This window comes from Akebia trifoliata, chromosome 15 (assembly GCF_017979445.1).
Source record: "Akebia trifoliata isolate Shusen 1 chromosome 15, ASM1797944v1, whole genome shotgun sequence".
NCBI classification, from domain to species: Eukaryota; Viridiplantae; Streptophyta; class Magnoliopsida; order Ranunculales; family Lardizabalaceae; genus Akebia; species Akebia trifoliata.
Window position 1 is genome coordinate 824,396 of NC_141389.1, and position 19,426 is coordinate 843,821.

A 19,426-nucleotide genomic window follows, 5' to 3' on the forward strand; every position below is an offset into this window, starting at 1 on the left:
ACCTTCAATCTTAGTGAAAAGTTTTTCACGTTAAGATATACTCTTTGAAACCTCGAGAGGTTGGTTTAATGGCAATTTCGGACTGATAAACGGTTAATGCCCGTAGATCATGAGTTCTATACCTAGTATTAGGGGTGTCAATGGGTACCCATTTACCCAGAATCGAACTGGAATGGAAACTGAAAACCCCGATTCTGGTTCCTTTTTTATTGGAACCGATTAGAGTCGGGTCTAATATGGAACCGAACCAATAGGAACCAAAACCATTAGATTCTATCCAATGGGTACCTAGAACCGATTTATTTTGTCATTTATTTTTACATTATACATGATTCAAGCTAATTTTATATTTTAAAATTAGCATATACGATATAAAGTTCTTCAAATTTCATATAAACTAAATATTTTAACTTAAGATGAGTCATTTCTTTTTAAATTTATTACTTGTAAAGGAAATACATTTTAATATTTGAAAATAAAAGTCATTAAAACATCATTTTAGTTGAACAAATAATTATTAAGTTGATACTTTACAAATAATATGTTATTTTTTAAAAGGAATTTTTTATTATAATGATTTTGAAATAATTTTTCTTATTCAATTCTTGAAAACTGGAACCAATGGGTACCCATGATTTTTAATGATTTCGATTCCGATTCCACTTATTTTAAAATCGGAACCAGAACCGACAAGAATCGGAACCGATAAAATGTATATGTACCAGGACTAGTCCTTGGATAAGACCATGGTCTATTGACTGGACAAAACTCCAATACAAGCCCAATCCGTTGTCCCCATGAGATCTTGGATGTTAACATTCTCCTTATTAGATAGACCTAACTATTATATTTTTATTATAAAAATTCTCTTATTTTATCAACTTTGTTATTTAACAAATCTTGGGTGGGATCTACAACATTTTAAATGATTAAATATTTATAATACTCTCATTTAATAAGGAAGATTCTAAAATAAAATACAACAAATAGATCTGTAAAAAGGATTTTTGAAGCAAAATTACTATACCCTTTCAATGGTTTTTGAAGTTTAAATAAGCATATTTACTTGAGAATATTTGAATTACTTCTATGTTTTATAATTAATGACATGCTCTTTAACTATGGTTATTTCTTATAGATCAATTAAAAAAAAAAAAAACTCGTTTCCCTTATCAAAATTAGTAATCTTTAAATCACATAGATGGTGATGACTACACTAATGATAATGATGGAGATGAGCATGATTATCATCAAATTGATTTAGTCTATGTATTTTAGATTTATTAAAATATATACATAATTTTAAAATTCGACTTGAATGTTCATCAAATTGGTTCGACTCAAAAATTAGCAAGTAGACATAAATGAGTCAAATAAAATTATATTGAATTTAATTTTAAAAAAATAAAATTTTTATTTTTATTTTTTATAAAAATATTAATAACTAAATAAACTAGTCAAGTATTTTATTTAACTCCTTATATTTTTAGATCAAATACTTTATAAAGTTGTTAAAAGGGTATTTTAGGTATTTTTCATAAAAAAAATCTTCAAAATTCTTCGTAGACTAATATTTTATTAGGTGTGATTTATTTTTAATTGGAGTGTAATAAGTAAAAGTTGGGGTGCAAATTGCAGGTGGTGTGGTACTTCATCACCAATGCGTACTTTTGAGTACTTTGAAGTTTCGTTCTCTTCCTTAGATTTTTATTTTTTTTATTTTTTTTATTTTATGAGGTAAAATAATTCAAATTATGAAGAAAACGACTCATTGAATTATGAAGTACCCATCATTAATTCCTCTTTCTCTCATGCATATAAACCAACCCGATCCTTCATTTTTTTTTGAATCATAGATAGAAGCATAAACAAATATGTCTGAGAACACAGCAACTTTGTTGATCAAGAAGAAGGTTTACCATGAGAATTGCCCAGGCTGTAAGATTGATCAAATTAATGAGGTTAGAAAAGGGATTCCCTACAAGGAATTCTTGTATATTTGGCTCGTCTCAATGTGTACAGGTATATAATCTATCTTCACATAGTTTTTTCTTTTGTTTTTTTTTTTATGTTTTTATGTTTTTTTTTTTTTTTTGATAAGTTTTGTTGTTCTAAGTTCTAACCATTTTTATGCTAAATTTTCACTAAGGTATTAGCAGCTTTATGTGATGGACTTTGCTTAGCTACCTTTCCCATTGTTTACTTGTTCCAGCTCTTTGATTTTGTGGTGGTTGTAAGTTTTGTTGTCCTAAGTTCTAACCATTTTTATACTAAATTTTCACAAAGGTATTAGCAGTTTTATGTGATGGATTTAGCTTAGCTTTGCTACCTTTCACATTGTTTACTTGCACCAGCTCTTTGATTTTTTGGTGGTTCTAGCACTTTTTTTTTTTATTTTTTTTATTTTTGGATAAATTTTTTTGTTTTTTAGTTCTAACCATTTTTATACTAAATTTTCACAAAGGTATTAGCAGTTTTATGTGATGGATTTAGCTTAGCTTTGCTACCTTTCACATTGTTTACTTGCACCAGCTCTTTGATTTTTTGGTGGTTCTAAGCACTTTTTTTTTTTTTTTTTCATTTTTTGATAAATTTTGTTGTTCTAAGTTCTAACCATTTTTATACTAAATTTTCACAAAGGTATTAGCAGTTTTATGTGATGGACCTAGGTTAGATTTGCTACCTCTTTCACGTTGTTTACTTGCACCAGCTCTTTGATTTTTGGGATATTTACGAAAAAGTGATGAACTTTTGACAAATTTACGATTCTGGCTCACTGTTCTTTTAATTATCAAAACGTGAAAGATAACGAATTTGGAGGTTTTTAAAGTGACTATTTCACAGGTTTAAAGTGACTAATTGGAAATAGGCACTTTAAAAATGCCGAATTCATTACCATTCTGATTTTTTTTTTTTAACGAAAATGTGATCATTCACGTTTTGGTAATTAAAATGAACAGTTAGCCGGAATCGTAAATAACTCATTTTCAGCTCACGAAATGGAAATTCACCCTCGATTTTTTGGAGGTTCTAAGCTCTCTTTTTTTTTTTCTTTCATTTTTTGATAAATTTTTTGTTCCAAGTTGTAACCATTTTAATACTAAATTTTCACTATGGTTTTAGCAGCTTTATGTGATGGACTTGGCTTAGCTTTGCTACCTTTAACATTGTTTACTTAATTACTTGCACCAGCTCTTTGATTTATTTTCATGTGGTTTTAAGTTTTTATTTATTTTTATTTTATTTTTTTATGAACTTGGTTGTTTTAAGTTCTAACCATTTTTTTACTAAATTTTCACTAAGTTATTAACAGTTTTATGTAATGGACTTACCTTAGCTTTACTACCCTCCTTTTGGTTTTTGAGATTGTGATAGTTGACTTATTGCTTATTAGTGTCTCTTTGGCTCTTTTGATAACCAAGTTCTTCAAATGTGTTATAAAATTATTAACAACAATGCATGATTATTTATATATGGTGGTGTTGGGATGCCCTAAAGAAAGCCAAACATTGTGCTAAACATGTTTTCAATAAATGAGCTAGAGATCATCATCACCAAAAATCAGCCCATTCCGAAACTTCTAACCCCATCAAAAGTGATTTACAAAATTCGGATGGTCCACGATTCTTCAACTTGTAAACTTGGGTTAGAAGTTTCGGAATGAACTGATTTTTGGTGAGGATGATCTCTCCATTGGCACAATGTTTGGCTCTATTTAGGGCCTCCGAACGCTTCCCTATATATGGGTGGTGTTCGGCTGACAATCTTAGGATGACAAAACGCTGCCAAAATGTTTGTCCTCTGTGGCTTAGAAATTTTTGATTGAGCTGATTTTTTGTGAGGATGATCTCTATGGTGAGAAGATAATCCTCACCTAAAATCAGCCCAATCTGAAACTTCTAAGTCCATCAAAAGTGGTTTAGAATTGTATACCGTCGATTTTTTTCCGAAAATTTGTAAACCTCTTTTGATGGATTTTGAAGTTTCAAATTCAGCTGATTTTTGGTGAGGATGATCTCCTCATCATAGAGATCATCATCACAAAAAATCATCCCAATCCGAAACTTTTAAGTCACATAGGACAAAACTTTTGTAAGCATTTTGTCATCCTTAGATTGTCAGCCGAACACCCCCCTATATATATAAGGGGCAGCTCAAGGGTCATATGTAAAAACAATGGTTTTTCAAAATATGGGTTAGAGGTTTTGGATTGAGCTGATTTTTTCCGAGGATGGTCACTATGATGAGAAGATCATCCTCACAAAAAATGAGCTCAATCTGAAACTTCTAAATCCATCAAAAGTGATTTACAAATTATTGACAAAAATTGACAAAAAAACAACGGTCCACATTCTAAATCACTTTTAATGGGGTTAGAAGTTTCAGATTGGACTGTTTTTTTTTTCGGATGATCTTCCCATCATAGAGATCATCCTCACAAAAAATCAGCTCAATTCGAAACTTCTAACCCATATTTTGAAAATTTATTAATGTTACATTGTTTTTACATATGTTTTTTCATGTGTCCCTTGATCCTGAACCATATATATATAAATATAAGTTTAGTTGTTGTAAGTTCTAACCATTTTTATACTAAATTTTCATTAAGTTATTAGTAGCTTTATGTAATGAAGTTAGCTTAGTTTTGATGCCTTTCTTTTGATTTTAGAGGTTGTGACTTGTGATAGTTGGTTTAGTGCTTATTAGTGTCTCTTTGGCTCTTTTGCTAAGTAAGTTCTTCAAATGTGTTATAAAATTATTTACAACATGAATGATTACTTGTTTGAATTGGATTCAATTTCATCTTTTTCATATTTTAGTCAGGTTTACTCACTTTCAATAGAAACATTTTTCACAAACTGACTACTAACCGAATTCTTACTTCCCTACCACACAAGGTAATTTTGGGAAGATGGGTATATATATATGAATCATTAAGGGCTTGGATCTATAGCTTAGTTGATTGAAGTATTTCAATGCAACTTTGAGGTGTGGGTTCATGTCCAGCTTAATTACCCTCCAAGGCAAAAAAATCACTAACATTGTGTTTCTTGGTTAGACCAAGAAATCACTATCAACATGAAAAAAGCCTATATTTGACGGACAAAGGCGTCAAATTTTTCATTGTCAAATTTTTTTTCTTCGATGGACCTTAGCAGGGGAACTAATTTCTATAATTAGGAGAATGACGACAACTATGAGTTCTTTTACAATTGAATTATGTAAAATCACTTTTTAATTTTCCTTAAGGAACAACCATTTGTACTCTCTTGTAGACACATTTGATTGTTTTAATTTTCAATAATCTTTTCTTGTGTATCCCGAGGCAAATGATCTACGGTTTTGTGATGGAGGCATATGTCAGAGGGGGGCTTGAGCTTATCACAACTCATCTTATAATTATAAAGGAGGACTAATTTAAGTAGGAGTGCAACTTGGTTTGATTTGGTTCGATTTGAGGTCAAATTGGAACTGAACCGACATAGGTTGGTTCCGCTAAATATGAACCAGAATCAAACCAACCCAAACAAAACTAAAATCGGTTTGGTTCTATAGGTTACCAATATTCTATAAATTGTAAGTAATATTTTTTAATGAAAAAACAAACATATAATAAAAATAAAATTTCATTCAATAAATCACTAATCTTTCCATAGAAAGTCATTAGTTTATCCATAAAAGATCATTAATCTACGTTCTAACTCTTAAAATAATTCATAATAATTGTTATATACATATATATATTTATTTATTGCATAAGCTTGATCCGAGAATCGAATCAAATTGATCGGTTCTCCATTTTCATAACCCATAACCGAACCGCAACTTGTTCCAAATCAAACCAAAACAACCCCAAAGCTATCAGTTTGGTTCGGTTCTCGGTTTGAACAGGACCAAGTTGCAGCCCTAAATTTAAGTGCACTTAATAGAAGAATGTAGGTGGGTATTAGTCACTATTTCTTTCCCTCAATCAAAGTACATATTTATCATAATATGTTGACATTCAAAATTATACGTAAAAGAGAAAGAGTTGTGCTAGAGTGACCTCAACGGGGGACACCTTGATATGATGGCACGCGCATGTCCATAGATGCATTTTACTCATATCTTGAAGAAAACACATCTATGGGCATGCGCGCACCACCATGTCGAGATATCCCTCGTGTGCCCCCCACTGAGGTCAGTACTCCAGCATTAATCAAAGAGAAATTACGTCCAATCGAGCTACTTCAAGTTTCATGAGATTCTTTAATATTATAAGTAGCAACCGATTCATTATTTCGTCGAATCATGTCACTGTTTCGCTTTATATGTTCTTAATCCATATGGGAGATAGATTTTGTTATGTTAGAGTTGATTTTCTTGTGGAAGAATATTTTTTGAGTCGAGATCCCATACGGTGTCCCATTCCTATAGAAAGGATCGGTGTTATGTGGCATAATTTGATTAGAAAATAAACATATTAGGCTGCATGAATGGCTTGATTAGGAACCCGAGATGTTTTAAACTCCAATTAAAGCATGCCACATAGACACCTATCCAATTTTATCGGAACGGAACACCGTTTTGGGTCCCAAGACTAATTTTTTTTTAGTATTTTTAAATAGTATCCTTTTGTTTGACAACTAAGCTCTTGGAAGTTGAAAGGTAACATTAGCTGTGATGTGTCATGTCAATGAACATGTCTTATAAGAATAATGATTTTCTTACGGCCCCCTCTAACAAATGCCCCCCTACCCTCACATCACAGAACCGTAGAACATTTGCATCGGGATACGCATAACCATAAATCTTTTCTTGTGTATCCCAAGGCAAATGATCTACAGTTTTGTGATGGGGGGTGTATGTCAGAGGGGGGCGTCAGATTACCATGACTCTTTTCCATATGCTTAGCTCTAGTAATCAATAAATTTGCTTATTAACATGTGGTTTTCCCATATAATTGTGATCTAATTTCTTTTTGGTTTTGTGGTTTTGTTTTTCAGTTTTGCCAATATCATCACTCTTCCCATTTATATACTTCATGGTATGTATTCTGTCACAAGAGTTTCACATATAGTTTATTATTCCCACTATATTCTTAAAATAACTAGGGGTGCAACTTGGTCCAGTTCAAACCGAGAACCGAACCAAACCGATAGCTTTAGGGTGGTTAGGTTCAGTTTGGAACAAGTTGTGGTTCGGTTCCAGGTTACAAAAATGGAGAACCGGTCAATTTGATTTAGTACTCGGATCAAGCTTGTATAGAACCGAGAACTGACGCCCTATGCAATAAATAAATATATGTGTATATAATAATTATTATGAATTATTTTAGGGGTTAGGACATAGATTAGTGCTCTTTTATGGATTAACTAATGGTTTTTTATTAATAGATTAGTGGTTTATTATATGAATTTTTATGCTTATTATATGTTTATTTTTTCATTAAAAAATATTACTTGCAATTTATAGAATATTGGAAACCCATAGAACCGAACCAAACCAAACCTACTTTAGTTCGGTTTGGGGTGGTTTGGTTCTGATTCTTATTTAGTGGAACGACCCATGTTGGTTCGGTTCCAATTTGACCTCAAATCGAACCAAATTGCACCCCTAAAATAACTAGAGAAAATATAAATATTTTTATTTAGCACACTAACAAAGATAGAGTGACAAACGTAGGGAAAAAAAAAAGGAGATTGATTTATCATCTTTGACATCTACTAATCACATGATTCCGAATCAACAGATTCATTGAGCAAATTAAAAAGTAATAAGAAATTTGTTGAGGGTTCTGTTATTTATGTTTCATCGGTTAGTAAAAAAATTAAAAAAATCTTAGGTCTTGCATGGAAGCTTAGAAAAAATTTCGTTGAATTTTATTTGCTTAAGTATTTCCTTAAAAAATAAATTTTTATGGTTTTGGAATATTCATAAGAGGAAAATTTTATTTTTCTGTGAAAAACAAAAAATTCTAAGCTTCCAAACGGGGCCTTAATGATGAAAAGTTCATATTGAACTATGTGTCTTAGATGTGTTACACTTGCCAACAACATCATAATGAGATATATTTTCTAATGGAAGCTAGGAACTAGTGTGAAAGCTATATTGATTAGAATCATTGAGGGGTTACTAGTTCTAAAAAAATATGTTGTGAGATCAAGATTGTGGTACAAAATTTTTGAATAAAAATTTCCAAACTTTACTAGAATTGAAGCACATTATCATATATTTAAAGTCTTTCAACATTAAAGACCTATTTATTTCAAAATTCAGGTCAGGGACTTCCATATTGCAAAAATAGAGGAAGATATTGCTTTCTACGTGGGATTCGTTGGTGAGATATATAATGCTTTACAAATGTTGTGTATTTATTTTGACGATTTCATTTTACTCTTTTACATACAATTCAAGTAACACCACATGAAAATTGGAAAATTCAACGGGCCAAGGTCGATGAATTTTAGTAATCGAATTTCAAAGGCCTTGGCCTGTCAAATATGGGCTTTTTTCATGTTGTGTAACTTCACTTTATTTCTTGAAGGGTCTTCATTTATGGTTGGAAGAGCTCTAACTTCCATCTTTTGGGGAACGATAGCCGATCGATTTGGTCGAAAACCTGTTATATTACTTGGGAGTATGTCAGTGTAAGTAGTATTAGAAATATCATTTTATCTTTCTAAATGAAGTTTGATTGGGTTTATATTGACCAAATGATATCTATCTCAGGGTTGTATTCAACACTCTTTTCGGATTTAGTACAAACTTTTGGATGGCGGTTTCTATGAGATTTCTTCTTGGATGTTTCAATGGTGTATTAGGCCCGATAAGGGTACGCTTTCCTTATGTCAAATAATAAAATTAATCTAAAATACTTTGTCAATTTCAAAGTGATACTAAGTTGGATTTCCATCCAGATGGTTTCGAACTATTGCAATTGGTCGATTTAATTCTTTCCCTATAGATACCTTTGTTGAGTGTATATTTTCCTCAATTCTCAGGTTTTTCATACCCCGATTAAGCCCTTCATATTTCTCCTCCTTTCCACAGATCGATCTTTTGGAGTAGTCGGTTGGTTAACATGGTGTCAGAGCGCTCGGTTCGTATAGGTCACGAGTTCGATTCTTTCCACCCTTATGGGTAAGGAGTAGTGTTGAGAGTATTTTTTTTTCCTCTACTCTTCCGTGTGTCATACTTATGTTAAGCCCCATGGCCTTCTTATATTCATGGTTCTCCCCCTCTCTAACAGATCATCTTTTGGAGTAGTTGTTGGTTGACATGGTATTAGAGCGCTAGGTTTGTATAGGTCATGGGTTCAGTTCTTTCCACCCTTACGAGTGGGGGGAGTGGTGAGTATATATTTTCCTCCACTCTCGGGTGTGTCATACCCCAGTTACGCCTGTTATATTCATATTTCTCCCCCTTTCCAACAGATTGGTCTTTTGGAGTAGTTGGTTGGTTAACATGGTGATAGAGTGCTAGGTTTGTTTAGGTCACGAGTTCGATTCTTTCCACCCTTATGGGTAAGGGGGAGTGTTGAGAGTATATTTTTTCCTCTACTATCAGGTGTATCTAAGTTAAGCCACGTGACCCTCTTATATTCATAGTTCTCCCCCTCTCCAAAAGATCGGTCTTTTGAACTAGTTTGTTGGTTAACATCCTTAACATGTTATGAGGTGTAAGGGTCGATGTCATTTTAGCGTGTATGAGTAATAATGTAAATATCAAGTTATTCATGTACATTTCATTGTTTGGAATGCTTTAAAAAGAATTTTAAAAAAAAAAAAATTTTTTTTCTTTTATTGTCTATTGGTTTAGATAGGCTACAACTTGCTCACTTAAGTGTAATGCAGGCATATGCTTCAGAAGTTTGCCGAGAAGAACATCGTGCTATAGCACAATCAGTCGTAAGAACCTTTTCTTTTTCGACATTTATAAAAAAAAATTATCTTATGTGGCACTATTAAAAATAGTACTATTTTTTACGATGAAACATTTGGAATAAATAATATTAAGTTCACATTTCATTTCAGTCCGGTACATCAAGAGGAGTAGGACTAGTTATTGGTCCAGCTATTGGAGGTTTCTTTGCACAGGTATGGATCGATTTTTTTTGTAACTAAAACCCAATTGTAGATAATCATCCAAGCTATTAGACTGTTTTCTTATATGTGTCTAGACCAACACTTAGAGGTGTGAATCATAAGTTGATAAATTTGGAGGTCCAACTCAAAACCAATTGGCAATGAGTGGAGAGGCCCAAGAGCTTTTACGGAGAGAAACAAAGCAATGAGTGTCTGATGTGGACTAAACTCAACACGCCCTCGCATGTGTATGGAGATATGAATTGGTTGACGGGGAGAGAAAGGTTTGCTCTGATACCATGATAAATTTGGGGATCCAACTCAAAACCAATTGGCAATGAGTGGAGAGGCCCAAGAGCTTTTACGGAGAGAGATAAGGCAATGAGTGTCTGATGTGGATTAAACTCAACACGCCCCCACGTGTGTGGAGATATGATTTGGGTGACGAGAGAGGCCCACTCTGATACCATGATAAGTTTGGGGGTCCAACTCAAAACCGATTGGCAATGAGTGGAGAGGCCCAAGAGCTTCTAAGGAGAGGGACAAGGCAATGAGTCTCCGATGTGAACTAAACTCAACACACCCCTGCACGTGTGGGCCAGACTGAGCCAAAGCACGTGGAGATATGAACTAGGTGACGTAGAGGAGAGAAAGGCCCGCTCTAATACCATGATAAGTTTAGGGGTCCAACTCAAAACCAATTGGCGATGAGTGAAGAGGCCGAAGATAAGGAGAGAAACAAGGCAATGAGTGTCCGAGGTGGGACAAAACTCAACGTAAGTGCCTCAGCAGAATCACGGGATTATTACACAATGATATCTATGATTCATGGTTGATATACTAAATATGAATTTTAAATGATTCATGACTTGTTCAAGACCATTATACTACAATATGAATTGATTTTCATGAAAGTTGTTTCTCATAAGTCATATAATACATGAATTTAATTTGTGATGTGCAACTGTGTTTCAGCCTGCAGAGAAATATCCCAATATATTTTCTCAAGATTCTCTATTTGGGAGGTATGTATTGCAAAATTTTGGCTTTCTTTTAGTTATTTTCTTTTGCACCACTTCATCCTTCCATGGTATTACTCAACTTGTCATGCCTCAAATTCTAAGATCCGCAATCCAGAACACGGGGTGTGAGGAAAATTTATAGTAATTCTATCAAATCGAAAACTTTCATTTTGTTGGGTACATCGTGACCATTCTAAATTATGAAAATAAATAACATTTTAATTCATCTACATTAATAATCTCACACTCCGAGTTGGGTCGGATCATGGATCGGGTAACGAATCTTGGAGATCGTGATGTGACACAACTCGTGCTGAAAATTTCATAATGTTAACATAATATGCATATTTTGTTGTAGGTATCCATATTCGTTACCCTGCCTTCTCATGTCGCTATTTTCATTGGGTGTAACCATCGCTTGTTGTTGGCTTCCAGTAAGTTTGCTTAAAGGTCTAAATAATTTTAATGTGTTTATGTTCGATGGTATGTTAAATATGATCATGAGGATTGGGAAATGGTCCTAATGCTTTTATGTTTCTTAGAATGATGATTGAGTTAATTCATGAATTAAATTGGTAATAAACTCATAAGGTAGTCAATCCTTTGTTTCTCTTCATTCCTCAAGGGGAATTCTCACAAGTTTTCACTTGGTCTAGGCCAATTAACCACAACCCGTTGCTTCTCTTTCTTGTTGAGTATTGCTTTCTTTATTAATATTATGTCTTTTTTCTTTTCTTTTTTTTCATATTATTTTCAAGTTTCGTATCTTTTTTTAATTTCTTCATTTTTTGGGGGGTTATAATTCCATGCTATCTTCCAAAGTTTTGTTGAGTTTAGTCCCACATCAGACATTCATTGCCTTGTCTCTCTCCTTATAAGCTCCTGGACCTCTCCACTCATGGCCAGTTGGTTTTGAGTTGAACCCCCAAACTTATCATGGTATTAGAGCGGGACTTTCTCTCCTCTACGTCACCTAGTTCATATCTCCACGTGCTTTGGCCCAGTCCGGCTCACACGTGTGGGGGCATGTTGAGTTTAGTCTCACATCAGACACTCATTGCCTAGTATCTCTCCCTATAAGCTCCTAGGCCTCTCCACTCATTGCTAATTGGTTTTGAGTTGGACCCCCAAACGTGTCAAGTTTCTTGCTATTTTTTTCAAATGAAATATACAATTCTCAATAACTAAATAATTTATTTATGTATGCGACGTAGATATAAATGTATAGCATTATATCATTGACTTGACTAGTATTAAAACGATTATTAATAACGTCGAAGTTGATCATTTGATTTCATTTGTTATCTCACACTTTTTGGATTATTGTTGTAGGAAACATTGCACATGCATAATAAAAATAAAAACGAAAGTTGCAACTCATCGGATGCATTGGAAGATTCTTCGTGTGGAACTAATGAGAAAAATGATATAGAAGGACAAGAAAGTGTGTCATCTTCTAAGCGAAGTCTCTTTAAGAATCGGTTTTTAATGTCAACTATCATTTTATATTGTGTTATCTCACTTCATGAGATAGCCTATTCAGAGGTAACATTTCTCTTTAGAACTTTGGTATTTGGAATTTGGATTGAAGGATTTAAATTCTAAATGTGAAGTATATTACCTCTAATTCAAGATATAATAATTGCTACATGGTTTACCTGTTTTAGTACACTATTATGTATCCTTGTTTTTTGTTTGGACAAGCTTGCATTATTGTGGCTGAATATCATAAAACATATAATATTCCAAAGAATAATGATTTTCGGGCGCCCCCCTTGGACATACGTCCCCCATCAAAGAACCGTAGGTCATTTGTCTCAGGTCATGCAGAACCATAAATCTTTTCTTGTGTATCCCAAGGCAAATGATCTATGATTTTGTGATGGGGGCGGATGAGAGGGGGGGTATTAGATTATCATGACTCCATTCCAAATATCCCCTTTGGTTACGTACATGAATAAATTAATGCGGCTTAAAAGATGCACGAGGACATGGTGACAAATCCAAAAGATAAATCTTTCATTTCAGGCTTAACCAATTTATTTCCTGAAAATTTTATGTAGTATGTGTTAGCATAGTCCCACATCACTTGGATACTCCTGGGATGTGCAATGTATAAAGCGGGGCCAACCCTCTCCTTGCAAGCCAGTTTGCAAGGATGAGTTAGGCATTAGAGCAGGTGTGCCTTAGGGTTGGGTCGGGTTAGTACCTCCAGCCCTGCGTGGAGGGGAAAAGTTGAGTGTTTCCAACCTTGGCATTGAGGGGGAGTGTTAACATAGTCCCACATCGCTTGGATACTCCTAGGATGTGCAATGTATAAAGTGGGGTAACCCTCTCCTTGCAAGACAATTTTCAAGGATGAGTTAAGCCCATGGGCTTTAACAAGTATGGACCAACATTTTCAGACCATAAGGCATAGGCTTCACATGCGTAGAAATTTTAAATAAATAATATAGCATATATAAATGATTATAATTGGAAAAATAAAGAATATTAAAGTAGAACTCTACATACTTCAAATCCACACAATCGAATTCCAAGTTTTAATCTCTACATCAATAATACTATAAAATACTCCTCTTACAATCTTTTATATCTTTACAGGTATTCTCGTTGTGGGCTGTTAGTGCTAAAAAGTATGGTGGATTGAGCTTTACATCTCAAGATGTTGGGGAAGTTCTTGCAATCTCAGGTGCATAAATACCCATGCATGTTAATAACATCAAAAAGCATATTCTTGGTGCTTGTATATCTTAAGTAAAAGCACAAATTATTATATGAAAAATACAATTATCTTGCCATATATATAAGGGAATGCTAACGTCAAAGACCTCATGGGGATCTTTGCATTCTCCATCACATTCACTTTTCAATAATACTCTCTGCCCATTTTGTCATTTAGTGAAAAAGATAAAGATATAGTGGTCTTTTATATAATAATGCTTGTTTACATAATAAATTTTTGTCTTTTATTGATTGCCAAAGAATTTACTACAAATAAAACATTTAAATCCAAAGACTAAAATGCCCTTAGCATTAATTATGTAAACAAATATTTATTATGTAAAAGACCAACATGCCATTGTCTTTCTCACTAAAAGACAAAATGGATAGGATTATTATTGGAAAGTGAATGGGTAAACTGGACTTGAACCCCCGACCTCAAAGTTGCTTTGCAATTTTTAAAATCAATTGAGCCATGGGTTGAAGCCCATTATTTTGGCATATTTATGTGAATAAAATTGTTCTTCATCATTCTAAAGTAAGTGTGGCAGTGCATGGTTTTTTTTTTATCTACCTCCAATGATCCCAAAATGAGATTTAAACATCCTAAATCTTTCCAGTAATTTGCAAACTTTTACATTGTTGTAATATGATTAGGCAAATTTTCAAACCAAGTATTCAAGATAAATTCATATTCCATTTACTAAGTATACCACATATGCACAATAGGAAACTAATGTTGTTATTAGAGATCACATAAATACTTTTAAGGAAACAGTTCTTTACCCCCATCATACGTTAGTTATCTTCTAAAGTCCTGTATTTTTCATATTATCTAGAACCAATAAAAATGTATAAATGAGGCCATGTGAAGACTTAAACATTTTTAACTCTATTTTACTGAAAACTTGTGGCATTATTAGGACTTGGTCTTCTACTATTTCAACTTTTGCTATATCCGCCGGTTGAGAAGATCTTTGGGGCCATCGTTGTTTGTCGCCTTGCAGCGGTATACTTTCAACACCTTTTTTTCATCGTTCTTTGAAGTTAGTATCTTTGCATTTTATTGACGCTCTTTAGACACTAATATTTTATTGATGCTTACATTATGCAGCTTATATCAATACCACTCTTAGCAAGCTACCCATTTATAGCTATGCTATCAGGCTTCAATCTTCAATTTATAATAATCAATTGTGCTTCCTTGTTGAAGAATATTCTCTCTGTAAGCACATCTCAATTTCCAACTTTATTTTTTTTTTAATTTCCAATATACTTCTATAAGAAGAGATGAAAAATTGATGTTGTCTCGTCCAACATGGTATCCATATTCTTGTACACACAAACACACACACACATATATACTTGCATCAATGTATTTAACATGTTCATCCTTTCTTTAGACCATATCCAAATTTATTTTTTTCTTGAGATACTTCATCTTATAAAGATTCTTTGATGGAAATTAGGTGTCCATTCTCACTGGATTATTCCTTATGATGAACAATGCTGTTGTAAGTTACCACCCTTACCAACTCAAAATAAAAATTCCTGCACTCTTCAATTCTTTTCCACCTCAATTTGCCACCACAACTCATAATCATTGAACATATCTTTGACTTGAAACTGCAATGCAGCCCCAACACCTAAGAGGAGCTGCAAATGGCATATCTATGACTGCTATGTCCGTTTTCAAAGCCATTGGTCCTGCCGCGGCAGGTGCTCTGTAAGTATCTAATGAAATTGTTTATTTCTTATACAGCGTGATTATGTTCTTGAGAGAGAAAACAACACAGTATGTGCTCACAGTGAGACTCTTATTATTTTTGACCTTTGGATTGCACCTAAGTTTTTTTATGAAGAAAAATCGGTTGGCAAAGGTATAACTTAATACCCATGTTAAATGCTAATCAATGCAAGGAAAGAAAAGAAATGTGGAATATGTTAAGTGTATATTTTCCACCACTCTTAGGCATGTCATACCCCAACTAAGCCTGGTGACCCTCTTATATTCATAGTTCTCCTCATCTCCAAAAGATTGGTCTTTTGGAGTAGTTGGTTGGTTAACACGGTATCAGAGTGTTAGGTTCATATAGGTCGTGGGTTCGATTCTTTCCACCATTATGGGTGAGGAGGAGTGTTGAGTGTATAGTTTCCTCCACTCTCAGGTGTCATACCCTAGTTAATCCTTATGAGCCTCTTATATACATAGTTCTCCCCCTCTCCAAAAAATGGGTCTTTTGGAGTAGTTGGTTGGTTAACATGGTATCAGAACGCTAGGTTCGCATAGGTCGTGGGCTCGGTTCTTTCCACCCTTATGGGTGAGGGGGAGTGTTGAGTGTATAGTTTCCTCCACTCTCAGGTGGGTCATACCCCAATTAATCCCTGTGAGCCTCTTATATTCATAGTTCTCCCCATCTCCGAAAGATAGGTCTTTTGGAGTAGTTGGTAGGTTAACATGATATGAGAGTGCTAGGTTCATATAGGTCGCAGGTTCAATTCTTTCCACCCTTACGAGCGAGGGGGAGTGTTGAGTGTATATTTTCCTCCACTCTCGGGTGTGTCATGCACAAATTAATCCTCGTGAGACACTTATAGTCATAGTTCTCTTCCCCTCTCTAATAGATCGGTCTTTTGAAGTAGTTGATTGGTTAACATGGTATCAAAGTGCTAGGTTCGTATAGGTCATGGGTTCGATTCTTTCCAACCTTATAAGTGAGGGGAGTGTTGAGTGTATATTTTCCTCCACTCTCGGGTTTTTCATACCCAAGTTAATCCCCGTGACCCTCTTATATTCATAGTTTTCCACATCTCCAAAACATCTCTCTTTTAGAGTAGTTGGTTGGTTAACAAAATGCTGCCACAGAATCCATGGAGTATTGAGATTTGATGCAGGTACTCCACTCTTTTAGAATAATGTGCCATGTAACATATCTTCTTACTAATTTATGAGTTATTAAATGTTTTTTTTTTATGGGTAAGTTGGACTTGAACCCACTACCTCAGAGTTGCTTTGCAATGTGTCAAACCAGCTAAGCTATGGATCTAAACCCGAGTTGTTGCATGTTACTTGTGGGTTTAACAAAAGTATGACACACAAACACAAACCACTGAGTGCACGCAAATACTTGTTCTGTTTTTCTTAATGGGTTTGTGGTTGTATATAGTATATTTAGCTGCATTGTGCTCTTGCAATTCCTACTTTTTTTAAGTTGTTCTACTTATTAATTTTGCAGTTTCTCATGGTCACAAAAGCGTCAAGTTGCTTCCTTCCTCCCAGGTATGGAGTCTCGTTCAATCTTACCAAAACCCATCGTAAAGTGTCAGATTTTACTCTTTGGATATGCTTATGTGCATTATTTTGGACATTGTAGGATTTTTTTTTGTGATTGTTGATGGTATTGTAATTAGTTCCTGCTTAGTATAAGCTGGTTATATCTTTTTAAATACATAAATAGAAAAACCTTCAATAAAAAATAAAAATGGGGCCTTATCTGCCACCTCAAGGTTTATTAGAAACTCCTAAAAATTTTGTAACGTTTTACGCTCTGACGGCTTGAGATATATTCCCCAAACCATACTAGTTTCACTAGCTCATCAATCCAAATAGTGTTTTTAAACTCAAAAGTGTGAAGTAAGGTCCTTTACTAACCAAAGCCTTGAGGTGTCAACCTCATCAAGGCATCTTTTTTAAATTAGTCGTGCAGGATTGACCTCAAGATTGTACCTCATATCGCACATTCTGACGTGAAAGTGTGTAGGAACCATAGATGGTTTTTGACTCATATCTCGATGAAAAGAAGAGCATTTTATTAAAGCCTTGGGATCTTTTTTGAGTGCCTCATCTAATCCTCTAATGACTTTGAAAGCATTGATCCAAACCATTTAATAAGTGAACTCTTGGACAAGATTGTAACTCAAAATCAATTCCATTATACACATCTACCAGTGAAATGTACCAACTTATTTCTCATGCAAGTTTTAGCACCTAATGAGAAAGTTAAGAATTGATTTTGGGCAGAAGTGGAAAACTTTTCTCGAGAAAACTTTTATTGATCATTAGGCTTTGATTGTGTTGTTCCTTAGTTTCCTTGTAGTTGTAGGAGTCCCACATTTGTAGAATCACTTCATTCAACATATTGTGTACTACGTTTAGACCATTAACTATTAAGTGCATGTTATTCGAATATAAATGATTATTATATTTTTTTTAACTTAAATGCACGCGGGAATCAATTTATGAAGAAAACAATTACATTACTTTGGGGAAATAGTGGGTTTATATTGAGATTTTAACTTTTTGGTTGAAATACATTGTTCATCGGGAAAATTTTGTGGAAAAGAAATGTGGGTGTCTTTTGATGTCGGGACTTAATGAAGTAAAATTATGAACATTTGACTTATCTTTCCATTAATTTTGCACTTGTGATAAGACAGTTGTCACTTGTTAATATAACTTTAGAACGACTATATCTATATATTGTTGCAAAGATTATCTATATAGACTTTCGTTTTTCATAATCAGATATTGATTCCAATTCGCTAATCTAAATGCAGGTAATCAGATGGTTTTCTTCGTGTTAAATCTAATCCTATTGATCGGAGTACTCTTGACCTTCAAACCCTTTTTGCCACAACCTCTAGTGAATCAGAATTAGATGATGGCCTCCATGATCATCCAATTGATTTCCTTTTTCGAATTACATTTTAAAGAAAGAAAAGACCTTATGTTTCTCAGACTTATTTATTATATGTACTATGCTTTCTCTTGTGAATTTCTATCAAAATCATGTTATGTGATTACTTGTTTGTTGTAATATTGAGTAGCGATCTTTATAAAACATCGTTTAAGGCATTTCATGCCAACAAAAATTTTCACTGATATGTGATTTGAGGCCAAGGAGAAAATTAAAATTTTGAAGGAAGTAGATGGCATGGCATACTAGTTATAGATTATTTTCCCAAGTATACTTAAGGAGTGTCTAGGTACAGAGTCATCCATATGGTGCACTCCTGGTCAAGAATAGCAAAAATGCACAAACATATTTTAGAGTGACTTGGTTCAATCTCGAGAACTATTCAAATTCGGTCGAAAAGCGGGTCTTTTAAGGACCTCTGCATACGACAAAAATACGATTGCATTCGTTAAAATCGAATGGTTGGTATTATCCGATCATACAATGATGTGTTTCATTGATACATTGGTTCTCAACATTTCCCATCGTTTAAATTATAATAAAAGTTGGGATTTGAAGTGATTGTACGTATTGGGACAAAAATTAGGCTAACCCTTTAAATGAAAATCAGATTCCAGGATTACAAATTATTACATTGGTTTTGGTTGGATTTGTTCGAAGTCGAAAACCTCGAACATAAGGCTCTAAACCGAATTTGGAGACACGCTTTGACATAAGATATGGCTCTAGAAAGTAGTTAACAATAGAACAATATCCTTAAAATGTGAATCATGTTTTGTAATTGATGGTAAGCAAAGATGTTTCCCCAAACAATCACTTAAAAACACTTCCAACATCCAAAGTCATAGCTTAAAATTGTTACAAGTGGAGAAATACATATACTGTTGAGTTTAGTCCCACATCGGACACTCATTAC

The 19,426-nt window shown here is 33.9% G+C and overlaps 1 protein-coding gene across 1 annotated transcript; it reads left to right on the forward strand.

Annotated features, from left to right (window-relative positions):
- The first annotated feature begins 1,782 nt into the window (after positions 1-1,782).
- LOC147383762 (putative peptide/nitrate transporter At3g43790) lies at positions 1,783-18,695 on the forward strand. Its single transcript, XM_086425025.1, has 17 exons — positions 1,783-2,022; positions 6,987-7,027; positions 8,260-8,320; positions 8,528-8,630; positions 8,713-8,815; positions 9,837-9,890; positions 10,017-10,079; positions 11,043-11,092; positions 11,448-11,523; positions 12,422-12,634; positions 13,694-13,781; positions 14,737-14,822; positions 14,928-15,038; positions 15,283-15,327; positions 15,451-15,539; positions 17,050-17,093; positions 18,371-18,695. Exons 1-17 carry the CDS (start codon positions 1,875-1,877, stop codon positions 18,469-18,471), a joined length of 1,476 nt encoding a protein of 491 aa, XP_086281151.1. The 5' UTR covers positions 1,783-1,874; the 3' UTR covers positions 18,472-18,695.
- Positions 18,696-19,426: the final 731 nt, after the last annotated feature.

Bases quoted from the DNA above. Each gene is read 5' to 3' on its own strand.
- LOC147383762 (XM_086425025.1), top strand. From the start codon at position 1,875: ATGTCTGAGAACACAGCAACTTTGTTGATCAAGAAGAAGGTTTACCAT. The intron at 8,321-8,527 runs GTGAGATATATA...TATTTCTTGAAG, and splicing joins TTTCTACGTGGGATTCGTTG to GGTCTTCATTTATGGTTGGA. The intron at 11,093-11,447 runs GTATGTATTGCA...ATTTTGTTGTAG, and splicing joins CAAGATTCTCTATTTGGGAG to GTATCCATATTCGTTACCCT.